At 44.0% G+C, this 25,780-nt stretch overlaps 1 protein-coding gene across 4 annotated transcripts in view; it reads left to right on the top strand.

Annotated features, from left to right (window-relative positions):
• LOC146813021 (killer cell lectin-like receptor subfamily B member 1B allele A) overlaps positions 1-25,780 on the top strand; it is a 667,905-nt gene that overhangs the window by 349,098 nt on the left and 293,027 nt on the right. The window contains exon 1 of one of the 4 annotated variants that reach the window (XM_085614669.1): positions 15,450-15,604. The exons of 2 other annotated variants lie outside the window; for them this stretch is intronic. In XM_085614669.1, the coding sequence (XP_085470795.1) occupies positions 15,523-15,604 (82 nt within the window). In that variant the 5' untranslated portion in view covers positions 15,450-15,522. Of the gene's footprint in view, positions 1-15,449; positions 15,605-25,780 lie in introns of those variants that run through there. One more of the 4 variants, XM_085614671.1, reaches the window with a different exon arrangement.

Genomic DNA, 25,780 nt, shown 5'->3' with positions numbered 1-25,780 from the left:
CCTCACTCACTAGGTGCCTTGGAGCTTGAAGTCAGGCCTGCTGCTGCCCCTGCCACTGCTTCAGGTGCAACTACGGACACTGCCTCTGGGCCTCAGGCGCTGCCTCAGGTTCCCCAGCTCACCTCTCTATGCCGGCTCTGTGCCACGAGTGCTGCGGGGCTGCGGGGCTCTATGAGATGGCCCTGTGTCACCTTGAAGCTCTTCGGTCGCCGGTCACCGCGCCGCCCGATGTGGCGGCATTCAATTCTGTTCTGCTCTCCTGCTGCACATCCCTCCTCGCAGCAGCAGCATCTCACAACTGCAGCTCTCTTGCTACCAGAAGTATTGGAAGTTTGAAACTGAGTATTGAAGCCAGCTTCGCCACATTCCAGGAGATAATGACAAGTTGATCTTTTGATGCCAATTTCCCGAGGTGAATAGACACAGTGATTGGCCTAGGAGAGAGCTCCCTTGTGCTAGGTAGCGTAAAGGAAGTTATTGTCCATGAGAGCTGAAAATGTGGTGGTCCCTTGGAGTTCTGGGCTGCGGGTTGCCAGCTGATAATCTAGGTATTTCTACCACAGCAGATCATTAATGGATTGGATGCCCGTGATGTACTCACTAGCTAATCATGGGTGGCGCCCAAGGCTCACTTCAGTGTACATTTTCTTGGAGGAGATCTGTCGTCCTCAATTAGAACATGAGGATTTCCCTTGGCCGAGTGGGCTCTAGTTCTATGCCCCATTTGTTAAAGGTGGAGGCCTCTTTGAAAATAGCATCTCTGGTGGCAATTGAGTCCCAGTTTGTGATTGTGGATTCAGGTGCCCCTGTCCCAGGTATATGGGCGAATTTTTCTGAATGTAGTTCCACTGAGGTTAGGTGCTTAAAAGTGATGGTATATGTTGAAATAATCTTAACCAGTTCCCTCGATTCAGAATGTCCACAGGTCTGCTGGAGGCATAGTGAGGGATATATGTTAGGCCAGCAGAGGAGTTTTCTGCCTTCTTTCCCCATCCCCTTTAATATGGGGATGTGAGGCTTGCCCCGATGGATGAATTTGGGGTGCTAAACTTTCACTTACTGGCTGGCCTGTTTCCTTGTAGTCCCTTAACGCTGGGGACCAGGGCGCATGTTTAAGGCTTGTCCTACCGTGTGTGTTTACCGGGAGGCTGCAGCTTTGCTCTCATGTGACCTTTTTCTCTGTGGGTAATTTCATGAGTTGAGATGGACTAGGATTTCTTGTAAGGTCCCGTATATTTATACTCCCCCTCGGCAAGGTTTCCTGCGCCTGCTCATCGTCCTTTATAGAGTTGACCATCATGTGCATGAGTGTTCCTCGCGGTGGTTTAATTTGAGTGGACATTGATGACGAGCTGGTAGAAGTGGAGGGCAATGTGGAAATTATGTATATACCGTTCTGTGCGGCTGGTGTTTCTACACTGGAGGGGTTGCCAGGGGCGGTAGTTTGAACTGCTTGGAGGATTTTTTGCACTCTTGTTGTTTATTAATTTTCCTGTACTGGCCTGATGTATTGCTGGAATATCAGCCAGGGAAGTAATAGCATGTAGAAATGATATATTGTGAATCCCTGATTCGCAAAATAGCATTTGCGACTCTCGCTATTAGGAAAGGGTGTCCCTTCCTAATAGTGAGTCAACATGCTATGTACTAGTGATTTGCAACCGCATTTGCAGCCGCAAAACACTCGCAGTCTACCACCTACTTCAAGTAGGTGGTAAACCACTCGCAAAGGGGAAGGGGTCCCTAGAGGACCCCTTCCCCTTTGTATGTTCGAAAATATTTTTTAAGAGCAAACAGTGGTCCCAAGCACCACTGCCTGCCCTTAAAAAAATGAAACTGAAAGGTTTAAGGAAAACGGGCTGCATTTTTAAAAAGCAGTCCCAGACATGGTGGTATGCTGAGGCCAGCAGGCCACCATTCCTGGGAGGGCTGTCATTCCCAATGGGTTCGCAAATTGCAAGAGGCTCATTAATATTAATGAGCCTCACAATTTGCGACCCCATTGGGAATCACAAACAGTGTGAAATACACTGTTGTACATCCGAAATTGCACCTCGCAAATTGCAACTCGCAAAAGAGTCGCAATTTGCGATGCACGATTTTCTTGGTTGTACATCTGGCCCTATATGTCTTCTAACCACTTTTGCCCATAGTGATACAAAGTAGAGAGGGGGACATTTCAGCACTGCCAGGAAGAAATACAATATTCAGAACAATTGCTGTCAGTGTATGGTAGGCATGTAACACCTGAAAGGGCAGCCTCCATCCGCTAAATGGCAGAACTAGAACCTGTCAAAGAAATGCAGAGGTTTCTAGGTACCTGTAATTATGGGAAGCAGTGTGTTTTTGACTATAGCACACTAATAACATCCTTGTTAACTGCTATTAAACAGGCAAGAGACAGAGAGGACAGGATAACATGGACACCAGAGATGAAGGAGACTTTTCAGAAGCTGAAACGTGAGATAACAAATGATCCAGTCTTGGGAACTCCTGAGTACACCAAGGAGTTTTATTTATTCTGCCATTGCAAGAGTCAGGCAATGACAGCTGTCCTCACACAGCAGCATCCACCAGGGCACAAACCCATTGCACCCTTTAGTGGGCTCAGTTATGAAAGGACAGTATCCCTGTGAGCAGGCACTGGCCACTGCAGCCTTTGCAGTACAAAAGAGTACACCCATAGTTATGGGGAACACTTGCCGCTCTACGCAGAACAGGCAATATTTGCCATAATTCAGAAGGCAAAGACCATTCTGACTACTCAGAGAGTGTCCATGTGCAAGGTGAAACTGTCACTGACATGTCTAAAGGTCATGAAGTATCATACAGTGAACCCTGCAGCATTTTATTGCCCATCCAATATTAGACCCTGCAGAGGATGCACACAACTGTGCTATTCATAATTGCAATGAATGTAGTCACGCAACAAAGGGCCCTATACTAGGTAGCATTGTCTATTTTTTTCGATGGCTCTTCTAACATTGACCATGAGAGAAGGATTAGACACGCAGTTGCAGCAGTAGTCAAAGCTCAGCAGCACGGCTCCTCTGATACACTACATTACCTGACATTACCAGTATTCCACCCAAGCAACAGCATTAACAGCATTCATAGTGGCCCTTTAACTAGGAGTAGGAGAAATCATTAACTTATACTCAGATTTGGCTTACGGAACAACCACTGTGTACTCCAGCATCACGAAATGGAACAGGAGGGGTTTTCTTAAATCAGATGGTCTTACTGTGATACATAGAACCTTCTTAGAGCTTGCAATAGAAACACTTTCATTACCACAGGCAGTGGCGGGTGTGAAACGTGCAGCACACCCAAGTTGCCAGGATTTTGTGTTCTGGAGTAATGTAATAACAAATCAGGCAGCTAAAGACACAGCTAGGTGCACGCCCCCAACGGTCCTTCCAGACCCACAGCCTGCCCCTGTTCTGGTGGCATGGACTACCTCACCCACCTGAGTCTGAATGCAAGACTACCACAGGCAAGGACATGCCTCATTATACTAAGACAACAAGGTTACACATGAGAGAACTGCAGGAGGCTGCTCCCTTGCACGAAAACAGTTGCGGAAATATAGAGGATGCATCCAGTCAGGGGATACTTTGGTGTATAGACAATAGTACTGGACCAGATCCATTTAACAGCCCATATCTCCAAGGATTATTTGATAATACAAATCGAACAAGACTGGTTTATCCCCAATTCGCACAACACAATCACTATGTATCTGCACAATTGTATCATCTGCCAACAGCTTTCCCCTAATCCCACACTAAAAATGATATAGTCTACCAATCCGTACTACAAGATTCCTTTAAAGCCCTTCATCTGGACTTTGTGGATATGATCGATAGGAGCAGCAACTTCTTGGGCCTTATTTTAGTGGTCTGCCCATTCTCCTGATGGATGGCAGCAGGACCATGTGTCCTTTGTGACGCCAAATAAGTAGCCATATTCATAATTCTAAAAGTAAGAAGTAATTCAACGATGGGGAATCCCATAAGGGATAAGATTTGACAATGGCACTCATTTTTCTAATGCAATATTTGAGCCTATTACAACACAGTTAGGAATAAAGCATAAATTGCCCTCCGAATACCACCCACAAAGTAATCGTATTGTTGAGAGCCTGACAGGCCTCTTGAAGAGTAAGATCAGTAAGTTGTGCGCTACATTGAACAAAAATGGTTATACTGTTTGCGAATTGTACTGTTTTCCCAGAGGAATACACCCAGTTCACACCATCACTTGACACCCCATCAAATACTGACAGGAAGGTCTATCACTATGCAAGTCCTTGCCTCTAAAAGTAAAATTCAGGGAGAAAGCTCATCACAAGTACTGAATGATGAGATGCACATGTATTTTTGTCAACTGATGAAGTGTGCAAGATTCATCCCAAAACAGGTAACCATGGAAAAGAAGAAGGATGCCTATGCTGAGAAAAAAACCTCCCAGCTCTGCATGCAGGAGACCAAGTGCTTCTATGCAATTTTGTCTGGAAATGGAGAGCCAAAATATTCGAGGACCCCTACACAGTCACCATGGTCACACCAACTGCCCTCAAGGTCGACGGCAGGAAGCCCAGAATAGATCACAATCATGTGTTTCTCAAACTAGCCTCTCACCAAAAATCATGATCAATGCAAAGGGAGCAAGAGGGGGTACAACGATTATCATGATAAAAGCACCCCACTCAAACTCTGCTTTGGACTATATTTTTAAAAGACTGCAAAAAAGATATGTATGTTTTCTAAATTCTCTCCTTTTTTCTCTTTGTTAGAAAAGCACCCTCTAGTTTTAATACTATATACTCCCAGAGAGTGCTCCCTCATTACAATCGACCCATAATACCCACGCTAAACTGTCAGATAAAATGTGGTTTTGGCATATGTCAGATATAAGTTCGGAGTCTACGAATACATCCTACTTTGTGTGCTCCCTAATTCCTCAGGTTGCTGCATCAGATAGACTGCACTCCATGAAAGAAGTACCCAAAGACATAGCTCAATGCTTATTACATTATTACTTGTGTAGAATTAAGGACCAAATGCAGTTAACGCATGTCAAAGTATTGTGTTTTCTAGTCAATGACACAAAATATGACGCTTTACCAGAAGAGCAAATCATTCTCACAGATAAGCAAGACATCAGGGAGGAAATATCATATATGAGGAAGACAGAGTGCCCCACCACTGTAGATTGGACCCCAATGGTCCTAGATTTAGGATTTCTAGGAGTAACACACCCACCAACCGAGTGTAACAACTACTTTGTGAGCCTCTTAGCCCCAGATTGTGTCCCAAGCCCAGGATTTGGAGTCACAGGGTCAGTCTTTGCCCATGACCAATGACATCCCAAAATTGAAATCTCTTGTAGGGACATGTCTTTATGGAATGGCACTGATGTCAGCCAGGATGCAATGAACACCTACCAGCATGAATATATTGCACTTTATAATTGGGTAGATAGCACTGTAAGTCCCCAGACAGTCATGAAACTATTTGCTGATTCCTTATGTTTCAGGGGGAATGGCACCATTGACTGAGGCCAAAATATTGGTTGTAGGACCACAGTGTTCCATGCCGACATGCAGAGGGACACCTCCAGCCTCATGGATTTGTTTTGACAGTGTGGAGTACTGCTGTAACCCAATTACCTGCAAACTACGGTGGGATTTGTTCCATTGTGACTTTGCACACTCTAGTTTTGATAACTCCTTAAATAGAAATATTCGCTTTGCATAAGCATCACACGTCCAACGACCTTTCTACACCACAGCCGAAGGAAGAGAACTGCAGAGTATTATGGTACAAGCGCCTGGAATGACGTTCCTCAAGAGTATTGCTTGTTCAACAATGCTCAGCTCTTCTTCTGGAACATCTTGCCATTTGTTCAAGCTAAAGCAACAATTTGTTGGCTCCAGATTACCAGGTGGGGGCTCCTCAAATTCATCAACACTATCAACAATGGCTTCTATGCCAGAGAAGAAGAACTGCATGCCATAAGAATGATGGTGCTGCAGCACCACTATGCACTTGACCTCATGACGCCCATGCAAGGAAGGGTATGCAAGACAATAGGAACTGCATGCTGTATGTTTATTCCAGCTAATGATGCAGAAAATAGAACTTTGTCAGAGGCAATACAGACACTGCATAATTTACAAACTAATATAATAGATGAAAAAGGTGCCCCAGATAATAGGTTCAGCGGTTGGATTGTATCACTGCAATTCTGAATGTTGGGACTGCTTGGGGTTTTGTTACCCACAACTGTAGTCTTACTACTAATATATTGTGTGATACATGTAATTCTGGCATGCTGTAGAAGAATAGAGGCCAAGGTGGGAGGGATGTTTTCTGTTAGGACACCAACACAAGTAGTAGATTCCCAGGGCAACATGTATCACCTAGTGCCAAGGACAGACCATGACCTAAATGAAGTAGTTGAAATATCAACTAGAGGGGAGAATGTTGTAGGAAATGTAAATAATTAAGACGTTAAAAAATATGAAATATGAAAACATCAAGCCCAAGCAGAAACCACACAGCTGTTTGTGGTTAAAAACCAGTTTAGGTTCAAATCCTCCACTGACATGAGCAGAGTGAAAAGTTCACTTAAGGGTGTAGTGGAATAGGAAACTTAAAAGAGTTGTCACTTAAAAACCAAGGTAAAGCTGGCTCCTTTAAGGGCCACATTGAACTCAGCTGCTAGGCTCATCACAGGATCCAAAAGATTCAACCACATTACACCAGTTCTACACAAGGCCATGTATACCTGGCCCAAAAAGTCTAACTATCTGGTGGGAGTCAGTCCTTGAGAAGCACTAACTCATGATTGCTGAGACCACAGAAGTTCAATGAAAGAAAACTTACAACCAATCCTTTTCTGTTCAAGCCCTAAGATTTTGGAACATTTTGTCACCTGACACTAAGACAAACCCCTCTACTACCGCCTTAAAAAAAGATGTAAAAATGCTTCTGCTGAATACATTCCTTCAGGAGCAGTCCTAAAGTCACTCAGCTTGTCTATTTGCATGTGGTCTACTCCTGGTTCCCCCGATCTGCCAGGACGACAGTGAATCAGTATGTGTATTTTTATTGCTTCTTACATATATCTTCTTGTTTTTCCTCATGTATGTATGATCTGAACACTATATGTACAGCACTCAGATAATCTGACGGGTCATGTTCATGCAATATAAAACTCCATAAAAAGTAAAATAAATGTCACTTCTTTTTTCCAATCGATCCACCCTGGACACACACAAAAACTTGGAGACCTTCCTTTAAAATGATCAGATGGGGTTATCCAGTGGAGGCATGTGGGACATGTGAAAAGCTGTAATCCTTTGTTGTAATTCATTTTCTATTCAGTTTCTGTAACTGGATGCTCATTTATAAAGTTTATTCAGACTTTCTGCAGCCCAATTGATTTCTGGATGGTAGGCAAAGCTTTTCCTGTGATGAATACCGTAGAATGAAAAAACTCTTCCATTTAATTTTAAAATTATAGGGACGATTATCTGAAAGAATAGATTTAGTAAAACTCTCACTTTTGAAAACGTCCTCCAAAAACAACTTCAGCATACAAAATGTGATACACACATGCACCCTCCACCCAACTTAAATATAAATCCAGCAAATTCATTAAATATGGAGTGCTATATTCACCCTCTTAATGGTTCAACAATATGAATAGCAACTTCCTCCTAAGGGTGATTAGGAAGCTTTCTTCAAATCATCGATACTGGCTGAGGTGTCAAAACCTTCTCACTATTTTTACATCCTAGACACCCCGTAACCAAACCTTCCACTTCAATATGCATACCAGCCCACCAAAAATAAGAATGCAATAACTCTTTAATTGTGACTACACCCATATGAACAAGGTGAGTTTAAGTCACAAGCCCCCCCTCAGATCTACAGAATGAAACAGTCTACTTCCTCTCAATAATATACCTCTGTCCGGTGATAGCTCATTTTTCATGGCTTGTCTAGCAAGCCAAATTTATCAGAGAGAAAAACTTTTTCAACATTCTCCAAATACCAGATTTTTTTATGTTTCACTTTTCTATAGTTCCTCAGATATTGTTCCCAAAGTCACCTCACAAACATTCACCTCTTCTTCATAAATTAACTCATTATGTACATCATCCTTCTAAGATACCGACCGAGATAGACATTCTGCTGAAAAATTCCTAATTACTGGAATGCATTGCAGCATAAAATTAAACTCGTACAGTGCAATTCCCCATTTTATAATCTTTGAAGAGATTTTATCCAAACCTTTCTTCATGAACACTTCAAAGGCTTATTATCAGTACATACCTTAAACATAATGACCCAAACCAATTTTTTGGATTTTTTTCAATGCCCAAAAAATGGCAAGTGTTTTTCTCTCAGTTACTCAGATGTTCACAATGGGGATTAGAGGTGAGAGAACACCCATAGGGAAAGCTTTGATGGAGGACGAGGGTACATCATCTTCATAAGAGGTGGATTTGAGAGACTTGAGTATGTTGGCAAGATCAGCGAGAGATTGAGCTTTGAAGGATGACCTTGGTGGAATTCTACAGGAAGGGACGGGTGTGAAGAGGTGAATAATATATGGTATTCTCTATGTGCAGTCAGATCATCTTTTTTCACTGTAGAAGAGTTTGATCGCATTGCACATTGTTGGGTTTCTGCGCACTAAGGATAATGTGGTTTTTTGCAGGTGGTTGATGCAGTCCTCGGTTATGTTGAAAAGTGTTCTGCTTCTGCTGATGACTTCATTGATGGTGCTACTTTAGTATTGTGCTGTAGTTGATGTAATGAGCTGGTTGTGTGTTGCTTGGATTGATTTTATCATGACAGCCTCAGGAATTCTGTTCTTCTTCCATTTTCTTTCCTCTCTTTGAATAGAACATTTATTGCGAGCAAGGTCTCTAGGGTACTAGGGTGCTGAAGGCTTTGGCTTGCACTAGCATGTTTTAATTGGGGTACTAATGTTCACATCAAAGTGTTGAAGTTGTTTAGGAGAATACTGGCGTTGGGCATGGAGTTGATTGGCTGAGAGAGAAGTTCAAGCATCATGTTGTGTTTGAACAAGTCTTTGAAAGATGAGAAGGTTTGGTCTTCTCTTCAGAGTTGACCTTCATTTGATGGTTTCACAAATAACCACAAACTACTTAACACACTGGGCATGCAGCACCACAAAGGACCCACATATATGAGAAAGCACCAGTATCCAATATAAGCATGTCACCTTAGTGATGCATTCTTTTTCACCACCTGCACTGCACCACATAAGCAAATAATGTGGCCTGTGCAAGTGGGATAATAGCACAGCGGGGTGGCAAGAGGTAGATGGAGAGAAAAATAAAACAGAAGAAAGAGAAAGTTGCACCCCCAAAAAGAAAAAAGAGCCATGGGGACTGCACCCAGTAACAAGAACAAAAACAAGGCAGACCTCGAAAAACTCACATATACAGCAGGTCCGCATTCCTCTCTTCTACAAGCACACAGAGGAGTGGAAGAAAAATGTACACAGGGGAAGAGGGTGAGGAATACAAAATAAATGGTGAAATCACCTTTCGGCAAATACCTGAGCTTACAGTAAATCTGTGATTGTCCCATGGTAAAATATCCCCAAATCCCCAAAATGATTCACAAGGTATTCTTCCTGAACTCTAAGATCGCTGAATGTCATTTTGTAAGAAGATATTTGTACATTTTCATTCAATTTACTCTTCTTGAAACTTAGAGGGATATTCTCAAGAACGTGTGATAACCATCGCAAATTTAGCTTAACACAACTCTTCACATCGCAGTCTATTGCAGGAAAATAACTCCATGTTAACATGGTATTCCCAAGCTGGCGGCACCATGCGATAGACCCACGACAACGCGTCAAATGAACGTGTTAAAATCAACTTGACGCCGCAGAAACGCGAAACACGAACGCAAAAATAGTTGCGATGCCGCTAATCGCGATACAAAAATCTGCGAAAACCAGCCACAGACCTGCAAATCCCGCGAAGCACAATGGAGGTAGCCGGAGCAAGTGCAGAGGACAACCAGAACCCCACAAGCCCCCCAGAGAACCAGCGTGGGATCTCGGGGTCAGCGAAGGGCAAGGACAAGAAGAAGCGGTTTAGTCCGCAGGAAAACAGGATCCTGATAACGGAGGTGATAGAACACCATCAACTACTGTTCGTCACCTCCACTGTGTCACTGGCAACTAAAAATGGAATATGGCAGACCATCGTGGACAAGGTGAATGCAGTTGGAGTGCTGAGGAGGACAATAGAAGCGGTCAAGAGGCACTGGAATGATGTCAAGCGCAAAACCAAGCAGAAACTGGCAAACAACCAGAAAAGCAGCAATGCAGACTGGAGGTGGCAGTCCAGCGCCACAGGAGGAGCTGGACGAGATGGAGGAAATAGTGTCCACAGTCATCAGTGGGGAGACGGTGGCAGGAGTTGGGGGACCGGACACTGCTCAACATGACCAGACACAACAGCAGCAGGGTGGGTAACAACCAGGGGCAGGGGGAATGGGGGGAGATGGGCACAAAGGCACACATGCACAATTAAGTAGAGCACATCTGCAGACGAAACATGCCCCAGACCCCCAAATCCCACCAAGAGGCCAATGCACCCAATAATGCAACATTCCAGCACTGCAGAAGCACAGAAGCCAGAGGCACACCTCATGTAAGGGCCAAGGGGCATCCAAATCTGAGCTGCAGGGGCGACTCCCCCAAAATGCGGAACACACACATTACATGCAGAGCACATCCACATTGACAATGTCGTGGTACAAACCGCAACACGTCCACAACAGAACAGAGGACACAACTGGTGCCACATGTGCGTAGAGACTGTCCAATCACATATGGCATTGCAGGGAAATGTGAGTGCACAATGTACAAGTACAAACACACATCCATGCTGTAATCGGAATGTCCACTGTCCCACATCACAATGTACACTGTCATGCAGTCTGAATGTAAACAAGTACAATGCTCCAACATACATGTGAGCACAATGTTAAACTGCTTCTCCCCTTCACATTGCAGGTGGAAATCTAACACCTCCTGCAGAGCAGTCCGAACCTCTCTACTCTGATGGCAAATAGGACCACCACACCTACGACTCCGACGCCCTCCAACAGCTTGTGGAGAGCCTCTGCAGCCCACTTATAGGAGCAGGGCAGCCCAGCTGCTACGAGGAGAACCCACCCCCTGCACAGAACACACATCAGGCAGCACCCACCACCACGGCTGCCTCCCAGGACCCCCGTGAGGAACACATGGCCTTCCAACACCATGTGTTGGGGTGCCAGGAGAAGCTGGCTGAACAGGTGCCGGTGGGGTTCAACCGCATGGCAGACAAACTAGACGCCATAAGTGGGTGTCTAAGTCTCATCAGGGACCACTCACAGTCCCTCACAGATACCCACAGCCCGCTGCATGCTCTCCGACGAACCATGGCAGACATCGCTAGAGTCCTTACTCTGAGACAATAACAACTGTCTGGTCAGGATGGCTCCAGCGATTTTGCCCGGGAGTTGGGACTCATGCGGAGGCTCATGGAGAACATGGAGCAGACGCGGGCGGACACCACGGCTGCTACAGCTGCACACCAGCGAGGGGTAGCTGGGTCCCTCAATGCCATAAAGACCCACCTCATGGCATTGCTGCCACAAGGCCTGGTGCTGATGCATGCTGCTGCCACCACTCCATCCACATCTACGGCATATGATGTGACAGTCCCACACAGTGCAGCAGACATTCCACCTCCGGCCCCTGCGGTGTCACTGCAACACAGTGCTGGAGACAGAACACCACCACCCACATGTGAGGCACATGAAACAGCAGTGGACGAAGATGCGGATGAATCTGCCCTCGTAGTCAGAAGGAAGCGGTAGCATTCATCCCCGCCATATGTCCTGTTTCTGCTTGGTACTGCCCTCTGTATCATCACCCTCCACTGTCCCGCGATGCACTACGCGACACTCACCTTGGGCCTCGACATGGACTGCCACATTCTGTTTGGTCACCAATGACACGGCTATCAGACTGCTGACTGAACTCCTCCTCTACTGATGCACTTGTCATTCCCTGAAGGACTCTGGCTGGCCCTCCACGGGTCAACAATGTGAAGTGGACTTTGCATGGCCCTGTACTGCTCCAGCTGCAACACTCCACTGAATGTGCAATAAACATTCATGTTAACACAGATGTGTCATGTCCATGATCACTCAAGTGTCCGCACCACGGGACTCAATCATAAAGGGTCCATGGCTAGCGGTGGACAGACTTGGTGGCACCGGATACACTGCGGCAGGAACAGCCATACCGCCACGGGATGGTGTCTTGCGGTGCAGTGAGATAGGGGCACTTGAACTGCTGGTCAGGTGTGCAGCCTGCAATGATGCGCTTTCCAGGTGGTCCAGACTGGTGTGGATTAGTGTGTGCCCTGCTGGACCGCTGTGTAGGCTTGAGCCAACGGGCAGCGCTGGCCTTCCGCCACATGGTATTGTTTTCCAGTTCACAGAGTTAGTGGCACCTATAGGGCTGAGCAGGTGTGCAGCCTGCAATGATGCCTTGTGCACTGATATGATCTCTGCCATTGTGTAATCAAGACCCCAAATCAAGTGTGTGACCTGGTAACCCGTGGTGCGGGCTGCATGATGTGGAGGGTGCCATGGTTGCCGGTCCCGGGCTTGGAGTTCTCACTGGCACGTGGTGTGCCCTCTTGGAGACACGATGGTGTTGGAAGGTGAGCAGTGAGGCCGGGTTGGGCAGGGGCAGGCAATAAACGCTGGGCAGCAGGTGGGGCTGGGGTGCGACAGCCTGTCTGCGCAGGGCGGGCTAGTGATGATGGCGTGTGCTACTGTATGGACTCTGCCATTCATGTCTCTGTGGACCGTTTCAGGTGAGGGACCTGGGGGACTGCAGTGTATACCAGCACGTGGTTGGAGACACACCGGTGGCAGCAGGTGAGCAGTGAGGCCTGGGTCTGCAGTGTCGGCACTCTCTCTCCCTCTCTTTCTCTCTCCCTCTCTCTCCCTCATTTTCGCTCTCCCTCTCTTTCTCTCTCTTTATATCTCCCTCTTTCTCCCTCTCTTTCTCTCTCCCTCCCTTTCTCTTTCTCTCTCCCTCTCTTTCTCTCTCTTTCTCTCTCCCCCTCTCCCCCTCTCTTTCTCTCTTTCTCTCTGTACTTTGATGGGCGCATGAGACACCTTCTTAACTGTATTTCTGTCTTGCAGGCTGTGACTTACAGAATGCCCAGAGAAGACCCGCCGTGCCTCTTCGGAATTGTTGTGTTTTTGTTCAATCTGTAATAAATGTTTAATTTGGATTATCTGATATGAATGTGTGATTTCTCTTTTTATGGCCACAGATGTATGTTGGGTGTTGATATTGTGCGACTTCAGGAGATTTGTTTGGTTCATGGTTTCGTGGAGATGTTGTGCATTATCTGTGTCTAAAGGGGGGGTGGTCCTGGGGGTGGCGGCGGTGTGTATTGTTGCCCTATTGGGGCTCCGGGCTGCATGTTCAGTTGCTCGGGGGCATCTGTTGTTCTTCATGTTTGGCTATGGGCTGTGCTCCCTTTGCTGGTGCCGGTTGTCGTCCGACTTTACACCAGGTCAGAGCAGGTGTTAAAATCCTGCTGCTAACGCGCCTTATCGCCTGTTTTGTGATCTTATCGCCAATCTGGCTGGTCATTGAGAGTGTTGCGGAGTGGTGTTGTCACGGCTTTTGGCACGGGAACGCCTACTCTGCATCTCATTAGCGTTAGTTGCCAGGGTCATCTGTGGTGAGGTTTTTTGCAACTGCTGTCGCTGGAAATCTGGTGATATTGGCTGTTTGCACCAGCTTGTGAATGGGGTGGTAAATTTATAGCGACTTTGGTGGCGATAAAGTGCCGATAGCTCGGTGATAGCTCCTTGAGAATATGCCCCTTAGAGTCATATGGAAGAGTTTTACTGCTGACAAAGTGATTCCTCGTTTTGAAACCATGCAGACATTTGTGATTTTATTATAACTTCTTTGACAACTCACACTGGTAGAATACATAATGCCGAAAACGGTGAGGTAAAACTGGATGGTGCACACTTTAAATGTTGTTAACCAGTGGGATTACAGTGAAGGTGTTAGCCAGTTCTTCACATTGTAAGCATTATTTTTATCTTTACAATAAACCAGGAAGACTTTCAAAATCCATTGTCTGGACCTTCTTGACAGTAACATTGTGAAATGAGCCTAAATTCTTCTTTTCAATTTTCAAAGGAATGGTGATGGTGAGACCAGACCTGCTCATCATTCTTGTTAAAACTAGGTCTCAAATTTACTAACGATTCATGTGTGAAAGGGAGAGAGCAGAACAGCTACTAAGGTACAACACTGTTTTTCTCTTTACCTGCTCTGGCGCAGTTTAGGCAGCCATGCACCAATGCACACACCACTGGGTCACACTGCAGTCTGTAAGGAATAGTCTAACACTTTTCCTGCTTTGTATGTGTGCTGCACTACACAGTACTCATGCAAAGCAGGAAAAATGGGGAGAGATAAAAAAATGGTGTCTGCCTCAAGGTGTAAGATTTTGGCATCCTTTCCACGATTGTTTGTAGTTATGAATTTGGGTCAAAACCCATGGGTGGTTGTGTAGGAATGGCCATCTATTATGGAAATCATTCCTATGTGATTTTAAATAAAATAGATTGTGTGTGTAGCCCAGGACAGGACTGTATTTCACTTCCTCTCGAAAGCAGCAACAAAAGTTGCAAAATTGAAGCCCTTCACCTTATTTGTAAAACTTCCCATTTACAATGAATCATGTATAGATAAGCATTAGAAGATGTTATTGCTTTTTGGTGTGAAAATGCAAAATGTTCTGCTGATAACTATAGGTTTTCCATCCTCTTTTTATGCAGGTAATTTTATGTTCAAGTAAAAGATTGTGAAAGAGTGGCAGAGTAACAGTACAGCCAACATTCTGAGGACACAATCTAGAATATGGTGATAACGGGAAACTGTCTAATTTCTGGAAGGAGTCCTTATTCTGTCCACTGGTGGAACGTGCACTGGTGGATTCTGCTCTTGATTTTGCATATCCTTTTGAATCCTATACGTTTCAATGGCCACTGATCTCGAAAACAGACTGTCTTATTTACACCAAAGACACTCTTGTCTTCTGAACCCTTATAATGCAAAAGGGAGTTTAGTGTAACCAAGGCTACTCACCTGCTGTCAGGCCTAGGGCAATGTTACAACCAACACCATTTAAAACATGATGATTTAGAGTGTGAAACTTCCATTGCCTGAGTTTCTTTGATAGATGTTCAGTGGTCTGTGGGCAGCTCGTTAACATACGAAACATTCTATCTGAGGGTCGGTGGTTTCTAGTTCTTGTGCAGGATATAGAGAGCAGTGACACCGCCAAGCAGCTGCACGAGAAACAGCTCAAAGCCCAGACCCTCTCTTCAGAAGTCCAGTTCTGTAAGTTTAACAATGGAGGATGAGGAGGGGTACACAGCTCTGCAGTTTAAGGGGAGGAGGAAACCAGAAGACAGGCGTGAAGATGTACCGAGAGGTGAGAACTCCCCTTATTCTTGCCACCTTCTATCTTTCTTCTAACATATGTAGATATATTGCACCTGAGGGGACACTCAACATCATTTTCTTTCACTCAGAGGGTCTCATGAGGACTACAGATGTATATTCCTACCAGGGCTATCAACTTAGAACAGCACCTTTCGAAGAGAGTATTGAATTGGGACCCTGGATTTCCAAAAGCATACTCCTTCGTTAATGTGTATTTTATGGCTTTGACATATCTCTAATGGGCAACCAAACCTTCGAAGTTATGGCAACTAGCACTCATGCTCTGGTTACCACCAGACCACTTTTGAGTTCCCCTATGCAGTGAACAACACCATGGTGAGTCTTCTTTAAATCTTGAGACCAAATTCTGCTTGTACTGTTAGTTTCAATGGTGGTGGTGTGATTCCTGTTGGTGCAGGACTACTCTTTGTTATATATACGCATGTAACTGAAGTACAGTAATTAAATATAACCCTATAGAAAAAATGTTGCTGAAGTGAGCAAAGGATGAATATTTTTAATATTTTTAACATAAACATCGCATTCTTACCAAAGTAACAATGATGACAAAGGGCCTGCTTAAAACTTAGGTGGCCAGGCTTTTACTCTATCAGGGAAAAGGGGTAAAGTACTTTGTTGCTTTGATGGAGTCGCGGCTTGCCATATTTTGAGATGGGCACCACAATGGATGAAATCACAAAGATTTCCAGGGGAGGTGAATTTGAAGAGAAAACCAGATTTGAATGTGTTATATAAAATAATCATGGCCCCTGTCAGAGAACCAGCGCGGGGAATGCCCATTACGTGGAAGGTTGTGCTGCATTGTTGGCATCATGCGCTTTGACTAACTCATACTCAGAGGCCCTATGCCCCGGGCATTCTGTTGAGAAGTTTGGAACAAATCATTCAGGCGGGAAGATTGTGGGGCTTAGAGGAGTGGGAAAACCATGGGGTGCATACGTTAGGAGATTTGTATAGTGATATCATAATTTGAGGATTTTCCAGACACTTTTAATATCCGGAGAAGGCAATTTTTGTTGCATCGAGCAGTGATCGCTAGATTGCGCAACTATTGGGGTATGGGTTTAGTAGAGCCAAGAGTACATTGTGCTTGTCATGTATTGTTTGCCTCTTGTTGGGCTAAGAGAAAAGTGGGAGGAGAATTTGGCACATCCAATACCAAAGTTGGAATGGTTTAAAATTCTTGGAAATTCATACATTGTATCTAGAAATGTGAGATTTAAAATAATAATTTTTTTCTACTTGCACAGAGTGTATCTAACTCCAGGAAATGCAGCTAAAATGTATCAGACAAATGTGGCATGCCCGAGATGTGGTGAACATGATGCAAAAATATTGCACATGGTATGGTCATGCGCATTATTAGTGGAATACTGGAGAGAAGTAATAGTCTGTATAAATGAGGCAACAAAGAGATCAATTTAGTGTACTCCTGTGGTCTGTCTGCTGGGGAATTTACAGAACCAATAAAGTGTAAAAATGCAACAGAATGTATTCATTTAGATTTGGTGAACTGAAAGGCACCAAGGGCCATTAGCTTAGTATAATGGAAAGTGGAGTTGGTTCATTGGACGGATTTTGATAGGGCAGTATTGTATAGTGATATGAGGAAAGGAAGAGGATCAATTGAAAAAAGTTAATATATGGGATTATCTATTAGATTCCCTTAAAGATGTAGAAAAGAGTGTTTATTCTGGTGAAGAAAATGGGTAAAAATGTAATTTGAAAAACAAATATGTGTTGTATACATGCTATAATGGGGACTGGAATTAAGGGAGGGTGGTGGTAGTTAGGGTAAGTTGTTTAATATTGTTATGCATGAATTATTATAAATGCTTATAAAAATGTGTTTGAAAAAAAAAAAGTGTCCACTGCCCCAGCACACAGCTCTAGCATTAGCAAGAACCACAGTCATGGCGATTCCTGCCCCTGCATCGTAACAGACAACTCTGTAAACATATTGGCACATTGCAAAATTACAATGTTTCTAAAACAAAAGCCTACAGTTCAATTTATTTTTGGAAAATAAAAAGAGCAATGCCCCATTGCCATGGGAATTCCATGGCAAGGGGGGCATTTTGCAATTTTAACTGCCCTCTACCCATTTCCCCCAAGAACTAATACTCACCACTCCTCAGATAGAAGGTGTTGCATGGTGATGAGAATGCACAAACCATTCAAGAACTATCATAGGAATTTAAGCACTGAAAATGTCAGACCCTAAATATTCATGATTTAAATGGTCTGACAGCAGGTGAATAGCCATGGTTGCACAAGACTCACATTTGTATCAGAAGGTTTCATAATGACTGACAACAAGAGTGCCCGTGGTGTAAGTAAAGCAGAGCCTGGCCACGTGTTCGCTCACTCTGCATCGGACGGGTGGACACATGGTTAAACCTCGGGCAGCCCTTACTCCATAAGAGTCATTAGAGCTTTATGTCGGTGATGTATATAGAGCAGATATGAAGATCCATCTGACTCTAAATGAGCGGACAGATCTTCAGTTTTGTTGAGAGAATACTCCCTCACCTTTGTAATGGAGTACTATCTCTGCCAAACTCTAAATCGGGCCCAAAGTCAATAAATATCATTTAGCTATCTATTCATAAAAATATCTCAGCACTGCTAATGGGACAACCCTACAAGTAGGCCAACCCTATGCCACTGGGCCAGCTATCCCATCACCAGCACAGTAGTTCAATAGATCACATCTATACCACAATGTCTCCTCCATCCGTCTTCTCATGTTACGGACCCAATGCTTATCCAATAGCCTTTCAAATATTGTCCTCTATTCTGACATGAAAAGATGGTCCGAGGTGAGCTTCACATTAAAAATACATTGGACTGTGACAAAGATACAGTGGGAGCACCATTAGCTAGCCTACTCATCAAGCCAATAGAGAGAGAGAATGTATTAAGGAAATTGTAGCTGCAAATAGGACACCCGTAAGAAGGGAGGATGGTAAACTGGATGCATTTCAAAGGTTCTGCACCTCTTTGTACACAAAAGAGGACTACTCAAGAGAGGATTTAAATGCACTGATCAGGGAAGAAGAGGTTAGGAGAGTATTAACAGGGCTTGAACTTAATAAAGTCCCCAGATCAATTTGATTTCTTTGCTGATTACCACTTTCATTGACTTTGATATCATGACTTTAATGGCATTGGAATGTTAATATGAGAGCAAAGATTTTTTGAAGAAAAAAATACATTTGAAATCTGGTTCCAAATGTAACATCTCCCAATGTTTATCAAAAAATGCCATTATTGAAACTTTGTGTCAAATAGAATAAAATGCCCCTATTATGGCAAACAATCTGAGATCTCGGCCAACATGGCAGGTTTACTGTCATTAAATGTTTAGGGTTAGAAATGGGAAAGCTTGAGTGTAAAGGTGGCTAACCAAGCAAAATAAATCGAACAGATACAAACAGATAAGTCTGTGGGTATTCAAAAATATTTTGTGTGACCATTCCAGCCATAGAAAAACATATAAAGTTACTCCCCAAAACTGGACATTTCTGCTTTATCCTCAATTGGCCCACCACTGTAATCATTGGACACACCGGAAAGCCTGTTCTACACACCTAAGCACTGTTCAGATGTCAGTGGCTCTTTGGCAGCTGAACCACAACTACGGATCTCTCAGAGCTGATGCTGGACATTTGCAAGCCCAGTGGTTTCCAATCCTTAAGTGAGGCAGTACGTGCATCAGTGGGGCGCTGGTGAAGAGGGCTCAATGCCTCCCCTGCTCCCTATACGACAGCATTGGTATCAGTAAATGGCATTCACAATGCAAGGGATGAGAGTCAGAATGAGGATTGTGTACCTCTGTCATGTTCTTTCTCGTGCAATACAGTAAACTCCACCTTCATTGGCTGAAAAAAGGTTCAAACTCTACTCCACACAAGTTGCACATCATTCAATTATATAAATGCAAACGTATTTGTTATAATTGTTTTAGTGTAATTCTCTGAGCAGCCCACTCTTTTGAACCATAATCTTTTCATGATTACATATTCTTGAATCAAACTTGTACAGATTCTTCCTCCGAGGTGTTTCGTCCATGGGACAGAGAATCCTCAGGTCTTCCTCCAAGCTAAGCTTGTGATTAAAACAAGTAGAAATGCAAAAAACTGAACTTCCCTACAGCTGTAAATATGCTGGCCCAATAATGTGGTCTACTGCCCTGTAATTAATCTGAGTATTGTGGAAATATGAATTTTTATGATCAGTTATGTCCCCTATCTTGGACCCCAACGGCTCCATATATAAGTTACAAGTACATGTATGTTCCCTCCAGTTCCAGTTATGAAGACGCAAACACATGTGCGTCCACCGTCAACATATCCTCTTTCAGATCCGCCATGAATGGGCCGGATATTCTATTCCTAAGTATGAAAGGCCACCGGCTTTATATGGCTCATTTACTCCATTTTACAGTCCAGGCGAGTAGGCCCTGAATTCTGCCATCAAGCCTTTTTCCTGCCTTCTGCCTCTGAAAGCTCCAGTCTGAGCTCGCATCTGTATCCATGAACTTTGTCCTACTCCCTGCGCGGCTAACGGTGCCTGACTCGATCTGTCTGCCTGCCAAAAAAACTGTATTTCACCTTCAAGATTATCTGCTCCGCTCCTCATCCAATGCATTCCTGTCTAGTAGCTTAAGTAAACATTCTTCCAGCTACCGAGCAAAGGGCCCGGCTTCTCTGTCTTTATGCAAGTAATTCATAGCCCTGTTACTATGGAAGATTTCTGCCCTTACATCTCATGTAGACACTTAGACGCTTGTACACGCACTCACAGTCAGTATAGAATAGATTTCGTCCGAAAGACCTTTCCTTTTGGATAACATAGTTCTTTAAACATAGGATGTTAGATATGATTTGGGATTAGGTTGACTTGACCCCCTAGACTTCTGTCTCCACATGTAGAGCTAAATGTCAAGTCCCCTTCACCCCCTAGTTACACGTCAATCACACGTCATGCTGCTGCGCGCGCATCTCTGCCAAGTATTTCTGCTGACATTGCGAACTTCTCTCATGGAACCACCCATTTTATGACATCATACCTAATGACGTTTTTAGTTACGCCTAGTAACGCCTATTTTAGTTACGCATGTATGCTTTTATCTCTGTTATCAACTGTTACGCCTCTTACATCTGTTTCACTGTAATGCCTCTTCTATAAAAACGATTACCTGTCAATAATGTATTGCCCTTCACTTCCTGAACCTCCGTGGTGATGGAATATGGAGACCACAATTCGAATTGTCATTGGAATAAAGCCCGTTCCGAACCTCTAATACCACGGATTCTGCCTCTTATTTTACTGAGCTATTTTTATTAGTTTTCCGTATCAAATTAAGTACCGGTAATTAAATTATTTACCACAGAATTGGCGCCCGAATAGGGACACTTTCTCATCTCACGTGCCGGAGGTGCGTCGCAGGTCCGGTCTCCTGCCACAGCTGGACGGACAACAACGCGTACCCACAGGATTTCCTGTATCTCCCTCCTGCCGAACGGGGGTAACTGAGGCTGCGATCAACACCCAGACGAGGCGGTGAGAAGTGCGAAATATCCCGACCAGAGCCTAGCTGAGAGAGCAAGATCCGAGGTATACAGAGGCCCACCAGGTTCCGAAGTTCCGAAGTTTCGAGTCGAGTCCAGTCCGGTCCAGTCCAGTCCAGTTCAGTTCCGAGGCCTTCCGTTCCGAGCTACCCGGTGAGTACCATTGCTGGGGAGGCGTTCTGACGTGCACATAGGTTGTGCCGGTCAAGACGGGTTTGGGTACACAAATCCGGTCTGCACTGTTTCAGCAGTGTATCTGTACTGTTTAGCAGTATATCTGGTATGTCTAGTATATAAGTATTCAGAAGCACCTAGTTATTGCCGAGTATTATGCTTAGTGACTAGTTCCCTAGAATGGCCATCATTGTTGATTCATTAAATGTTAAATGTTAAATGTTTTAATACGTTCTGCATATTGTGGTGTGAATGACTGTTCATTATTGTGTTTATTGTATTAAGTGTGTTCAAGATTAAGTATCAGACCAGTTCTCAATATGCCGCTCTTTTCGAAATTAAGACAGATCAGAACTAGAAAAGGGGTACTCGAAGAAGCTGTTCCCATTCCTCCTAGGGACACTCCAGGGTACTTCATGTATCATAAACATGGCCTAGACGCCATACTATTTCTTGATTTATGGGTAGACTACACCAAGGAATTACCAGAAAGTCAGAGGTGGCCCGCAGCGGGGACCTGGGATGCAGATTGCATCATGAAAGTAGAAGAAGAATTATGGAAAAAGAAAGCTAGACAATCACAGAAAGATGCCATTGAATTATGGCGTAAAGAATCATATAGGCGTACAGAAAAAGCGCTCAGACAGGAAGAAAAAGGAAAGGAAAATTCAAATAAAGTCCGAGAAAATCTATTAATTGAAGAAGCTACCCGAGTAAAATCAGAACAAGTAAATAGACAAAGAAATGCCCTTATGAATGGTATGTATCCTCTTCTGGCCGAAGGGTTACCTAAGGCTACTCCGGAGATACCAAAAGACTTGCCACCCCCATTGTTTCCGATAAAAGTACATCCCAAAGGGCATCCCAGAACCGCAGAGGATGTTTTCCTTTCCTCTTATTTAGATGACGCAGCTCCCGAATATGCTAATACTGCACTACATAGACCGCCTGCTGAGGGGGTTCAACGCCAAGACCCTTCATCTGTACCTCCGCAACAACAACCTCCGACACAAGTTCCGGCAAGCACATCCGTTTCTACAGCTCTTCCCACACCCATAGTTGCTGTATCACGTTCAACAAATCCTTTCGTACCTAGCACCCCAGACGGTGCTACTGGAGGTACAACAAACATTCTTTCCACACCGCCCAGAATAAATAAACTTTCCTTTCAAGAATTAGCACATCAACGTACGCCCAAACTAGTAACTCCCAACATGCTTAAGGAACTTCTTATAGATTGTAGCTATGACCCTGTGCCCGGCAAAGAGGATGAAATGCTCCTGGCATCATTACGTATCCGACGAGCTGCTATATATTTAGGGAAGCTACCAGGAATGACTACACATTTAGACAATATATATCACTTTGTCCAGTCAGGGCGAGATTCTGGAAGTATTAATAGAGCCATGGAGTACCAGAAAGTGGAGATACAGGGGGAACTGTTACGTTTCCTCATAAATTGTGTGATCAGAAATCAAGACCGACCTGGGGTAAATCCGGAAGAAATGAAAATACTTACCACATGGAGTCGGAATATATCGGATGGGAGACATGATAGACAGTTAAGTATAGTAGCTATGTGCCGAAAGATCCGTAAAGAAATTGAACGAATACACGAAGAAAGATTAGCGATAGACCAGCCTGAACAAAACGAGGAGGAGGAAGAGTTAGAACTGCCCACAGGACAGTTAGAAACCATGGCCTATGTAGGTAGAGGAAGATCTTGTAATAATACTAGATGCTTTACTGATCCGATACGTCCGATACGTCCAGATAATAACAGAAATTTCCAAACCCCTATAATAAATATAGGCGTCCCGCACATAAATATAAGGTCCCCCGAACATTCGTTCCAAGCCGCTGACAAAGTACTCCGAGAACGAAGGGGTTATCATATACTCGATTCTATGGACGAACAAGAATTAGCCAGGTCAGCCGTTCACTGGGTTGACAGTCCCGGAAAATATGGTGATGATACACTAGCACACACGTTTTTGAACCTCACCCCAGATGAACAGCGTTTAGCCGGTATCTACATGATTCAACAACTCCTTATATTATATAAGAGCCAACACTCCGATCCTGGTCCCTTACCTGATATATTGACTGAATTACTCACGAATAAATGGAGAGGTTCAGGTACTGAGTTAATTAGAGAAATACTGGAATCCAGAAAACAGTACATTCTTTTTATATGCCCAGAACATGTCTCACTGCCCATCAAGGAAAGAACGACGTATTATATGGATAGACAGAATCCCTTACGCGAAGTACACCCAATCAAAGGTGAAGACAATCAGTTTAAACGTGTATTTGTATACACACCCATAACTAAAATGGAACTATTAGAAATGAAGAAAGTGGTGCCCAGTCATGACAAGGACCCAGCGGGTTTCCACCGTGAAATTAAAGACATGTTACTCATGGGAGAGTATACCTATCCCGACATTATGAAAATATTGAAAGTATTAATGCCTGCGGGCATTTACGAAAAACTCAAAGAAAAAGATTGGGAAGTGGGAGACCAAAAGATAGATTGGGCAGCATTGGAAACAGAAGAGCAGGCCCGAGGTCCAGGTTTAGGGCTTGGGGAAAAGACTAAAATACTACCAGGTTTACTAGTACAGGTACTGCCACGTTTATTAACTACGAAAAAGGAAGACTGGGGTGCAATCTCAGCCTGTAAACAAAAGCAAGATGAAGACACTAGTGATTTCTATGCCCGATTCGAAAAATGTTTTGGTATAAATAGTGGCATAAAAGCAAGCAGCGAATCGTATCCACATCTGTTTGTGACAAAATTAGTTGAAAATTCCCTGCCCCAAGTTAAGAATAGAGTATTAAAATTCGAGAGTACCTGGCAAGGTAACACCCCGTCACAAATGTTACAAATGTTACAATATCATCACAATAGAATTAGAGAGGAACAAGAACATGAACATAGACGCATGAAAGACACGAAAATGAAGATGCTAGTCTCCCAGACAGTTCCAGCTGACGGTCATAAAAAGGGTGTGACACAGTCCAGTGAGTCAGCAGGTCCTGTGAAAGGGACATGCAACTATTGTAAACAACTAGGTCATTATATACACGATTGTCCAGTCTTAAAACGTAATATCGCCACAGGTATAACAAAAGAAAGACCACGGCCCCTTAGACAGGATCAGAACGAACACGGAGCGCCGCAGCATGCACAGTCCATGCCAGCTCCACAACAGTCTATGCCGGCAGCACCACCACTGCCTATTGCTGCCACACAAACAACGACACGACAGTTGTACCAGACTGCACAGTATGACTACCCTGATTATCAACGATACTCATGAAACAGCCTAGAGAGGGAAGTTGGCTTACCCCTTATCGAGGTCCCTGTAGATCAAGAAGGACCTTATGTACATAGTGAACTATTAGGCCAAGATAGAAAATTTTTACTTGATACAGGGGCAAGCCGAACAACCATAAAACGTAGTGAAGTTCCAGGGGCACCCCTCTCAGGCTCACAGAATATTTCCCTTGGTTTTTCAGGAAAACCTATCATTAATGAAGTATCACAGCCTCTTCCACTTACGATTGGTCCCTTGACACGAACTACAGATTTATTGCTTACTAAATCATGTCCAGAAAACCTGTTAGGTATAAAAACATTGAAAGCTCTAGGAGCTATAATATGTTGTTCTCCGGAAGGAGTAAGATTGTTTTTACGTGATTTCAAAGGGCACTATGTGTCCCGAGACATGGATCACCGACTGCAGACTTTACCCACACATTTATGGGCACAAGGCCCTACAGATGTTGGTTGCATGAACATTACACCATATCGGGTCACACTAAAGACAGGAGTGGTACTACCACGAATGCGACAATACAAGTTACCCCCAGATGCTGTAGTGGCTTTACTGCAAATCATTGACGAGCTTATTGCCCAAGGAGTGGTTGTGGAAACCGACTCCAATGTATGTAATTCCCCGATAATTCCGATTCTTAAACGAACTGATCCAAAAGCCCCGCCAGTATATCGATTGGTTATTGATCTGCGCGAATTAAATAAATGCATTGTACCACAATACCCCGTAGTTCCAGACATTTCTTCATTACTGACAGCCATTGATTCCGAAGCAACATTCTTTACTGTAATTGATCTCAAAAATGCTTTTTTCAGTGTCCCAATAGATCCGGAAAGCCAATACTTGTTCGGATTTAGTTTAAATGGACGAAGCTTTAAATTCACACGCGCACCTCAAGGATTCACAGAAAGCCCCAGCATCTATAGCCAAGCACTGAAACGAGAACTTGACAGTATACACATGCCAGTCAACACTGCATTGCTTCAGTATGTCGATGATCTACTGATCACCGCTCGAAGCGAACCAGAATGTGAAAAAGCATCACTGACA

This window comes from Triturus cristatus, chromosome 7 (genome assembly GCF_964204655.1).
Source record: "Triturus cristatus chromosome 7, aTriCri1.1, whole genome shotgun sequence".
Classification (NCBI taxonomy): domain Eukaryota; kingdom Metazoa; phylum Chordata; class Amphibia; order Caudata; family Salamandridae; genus Triturus; species Triturus cristatus.
This window is presented reverse-complemented; position numbering and strand designations above follow the sequence as displayed.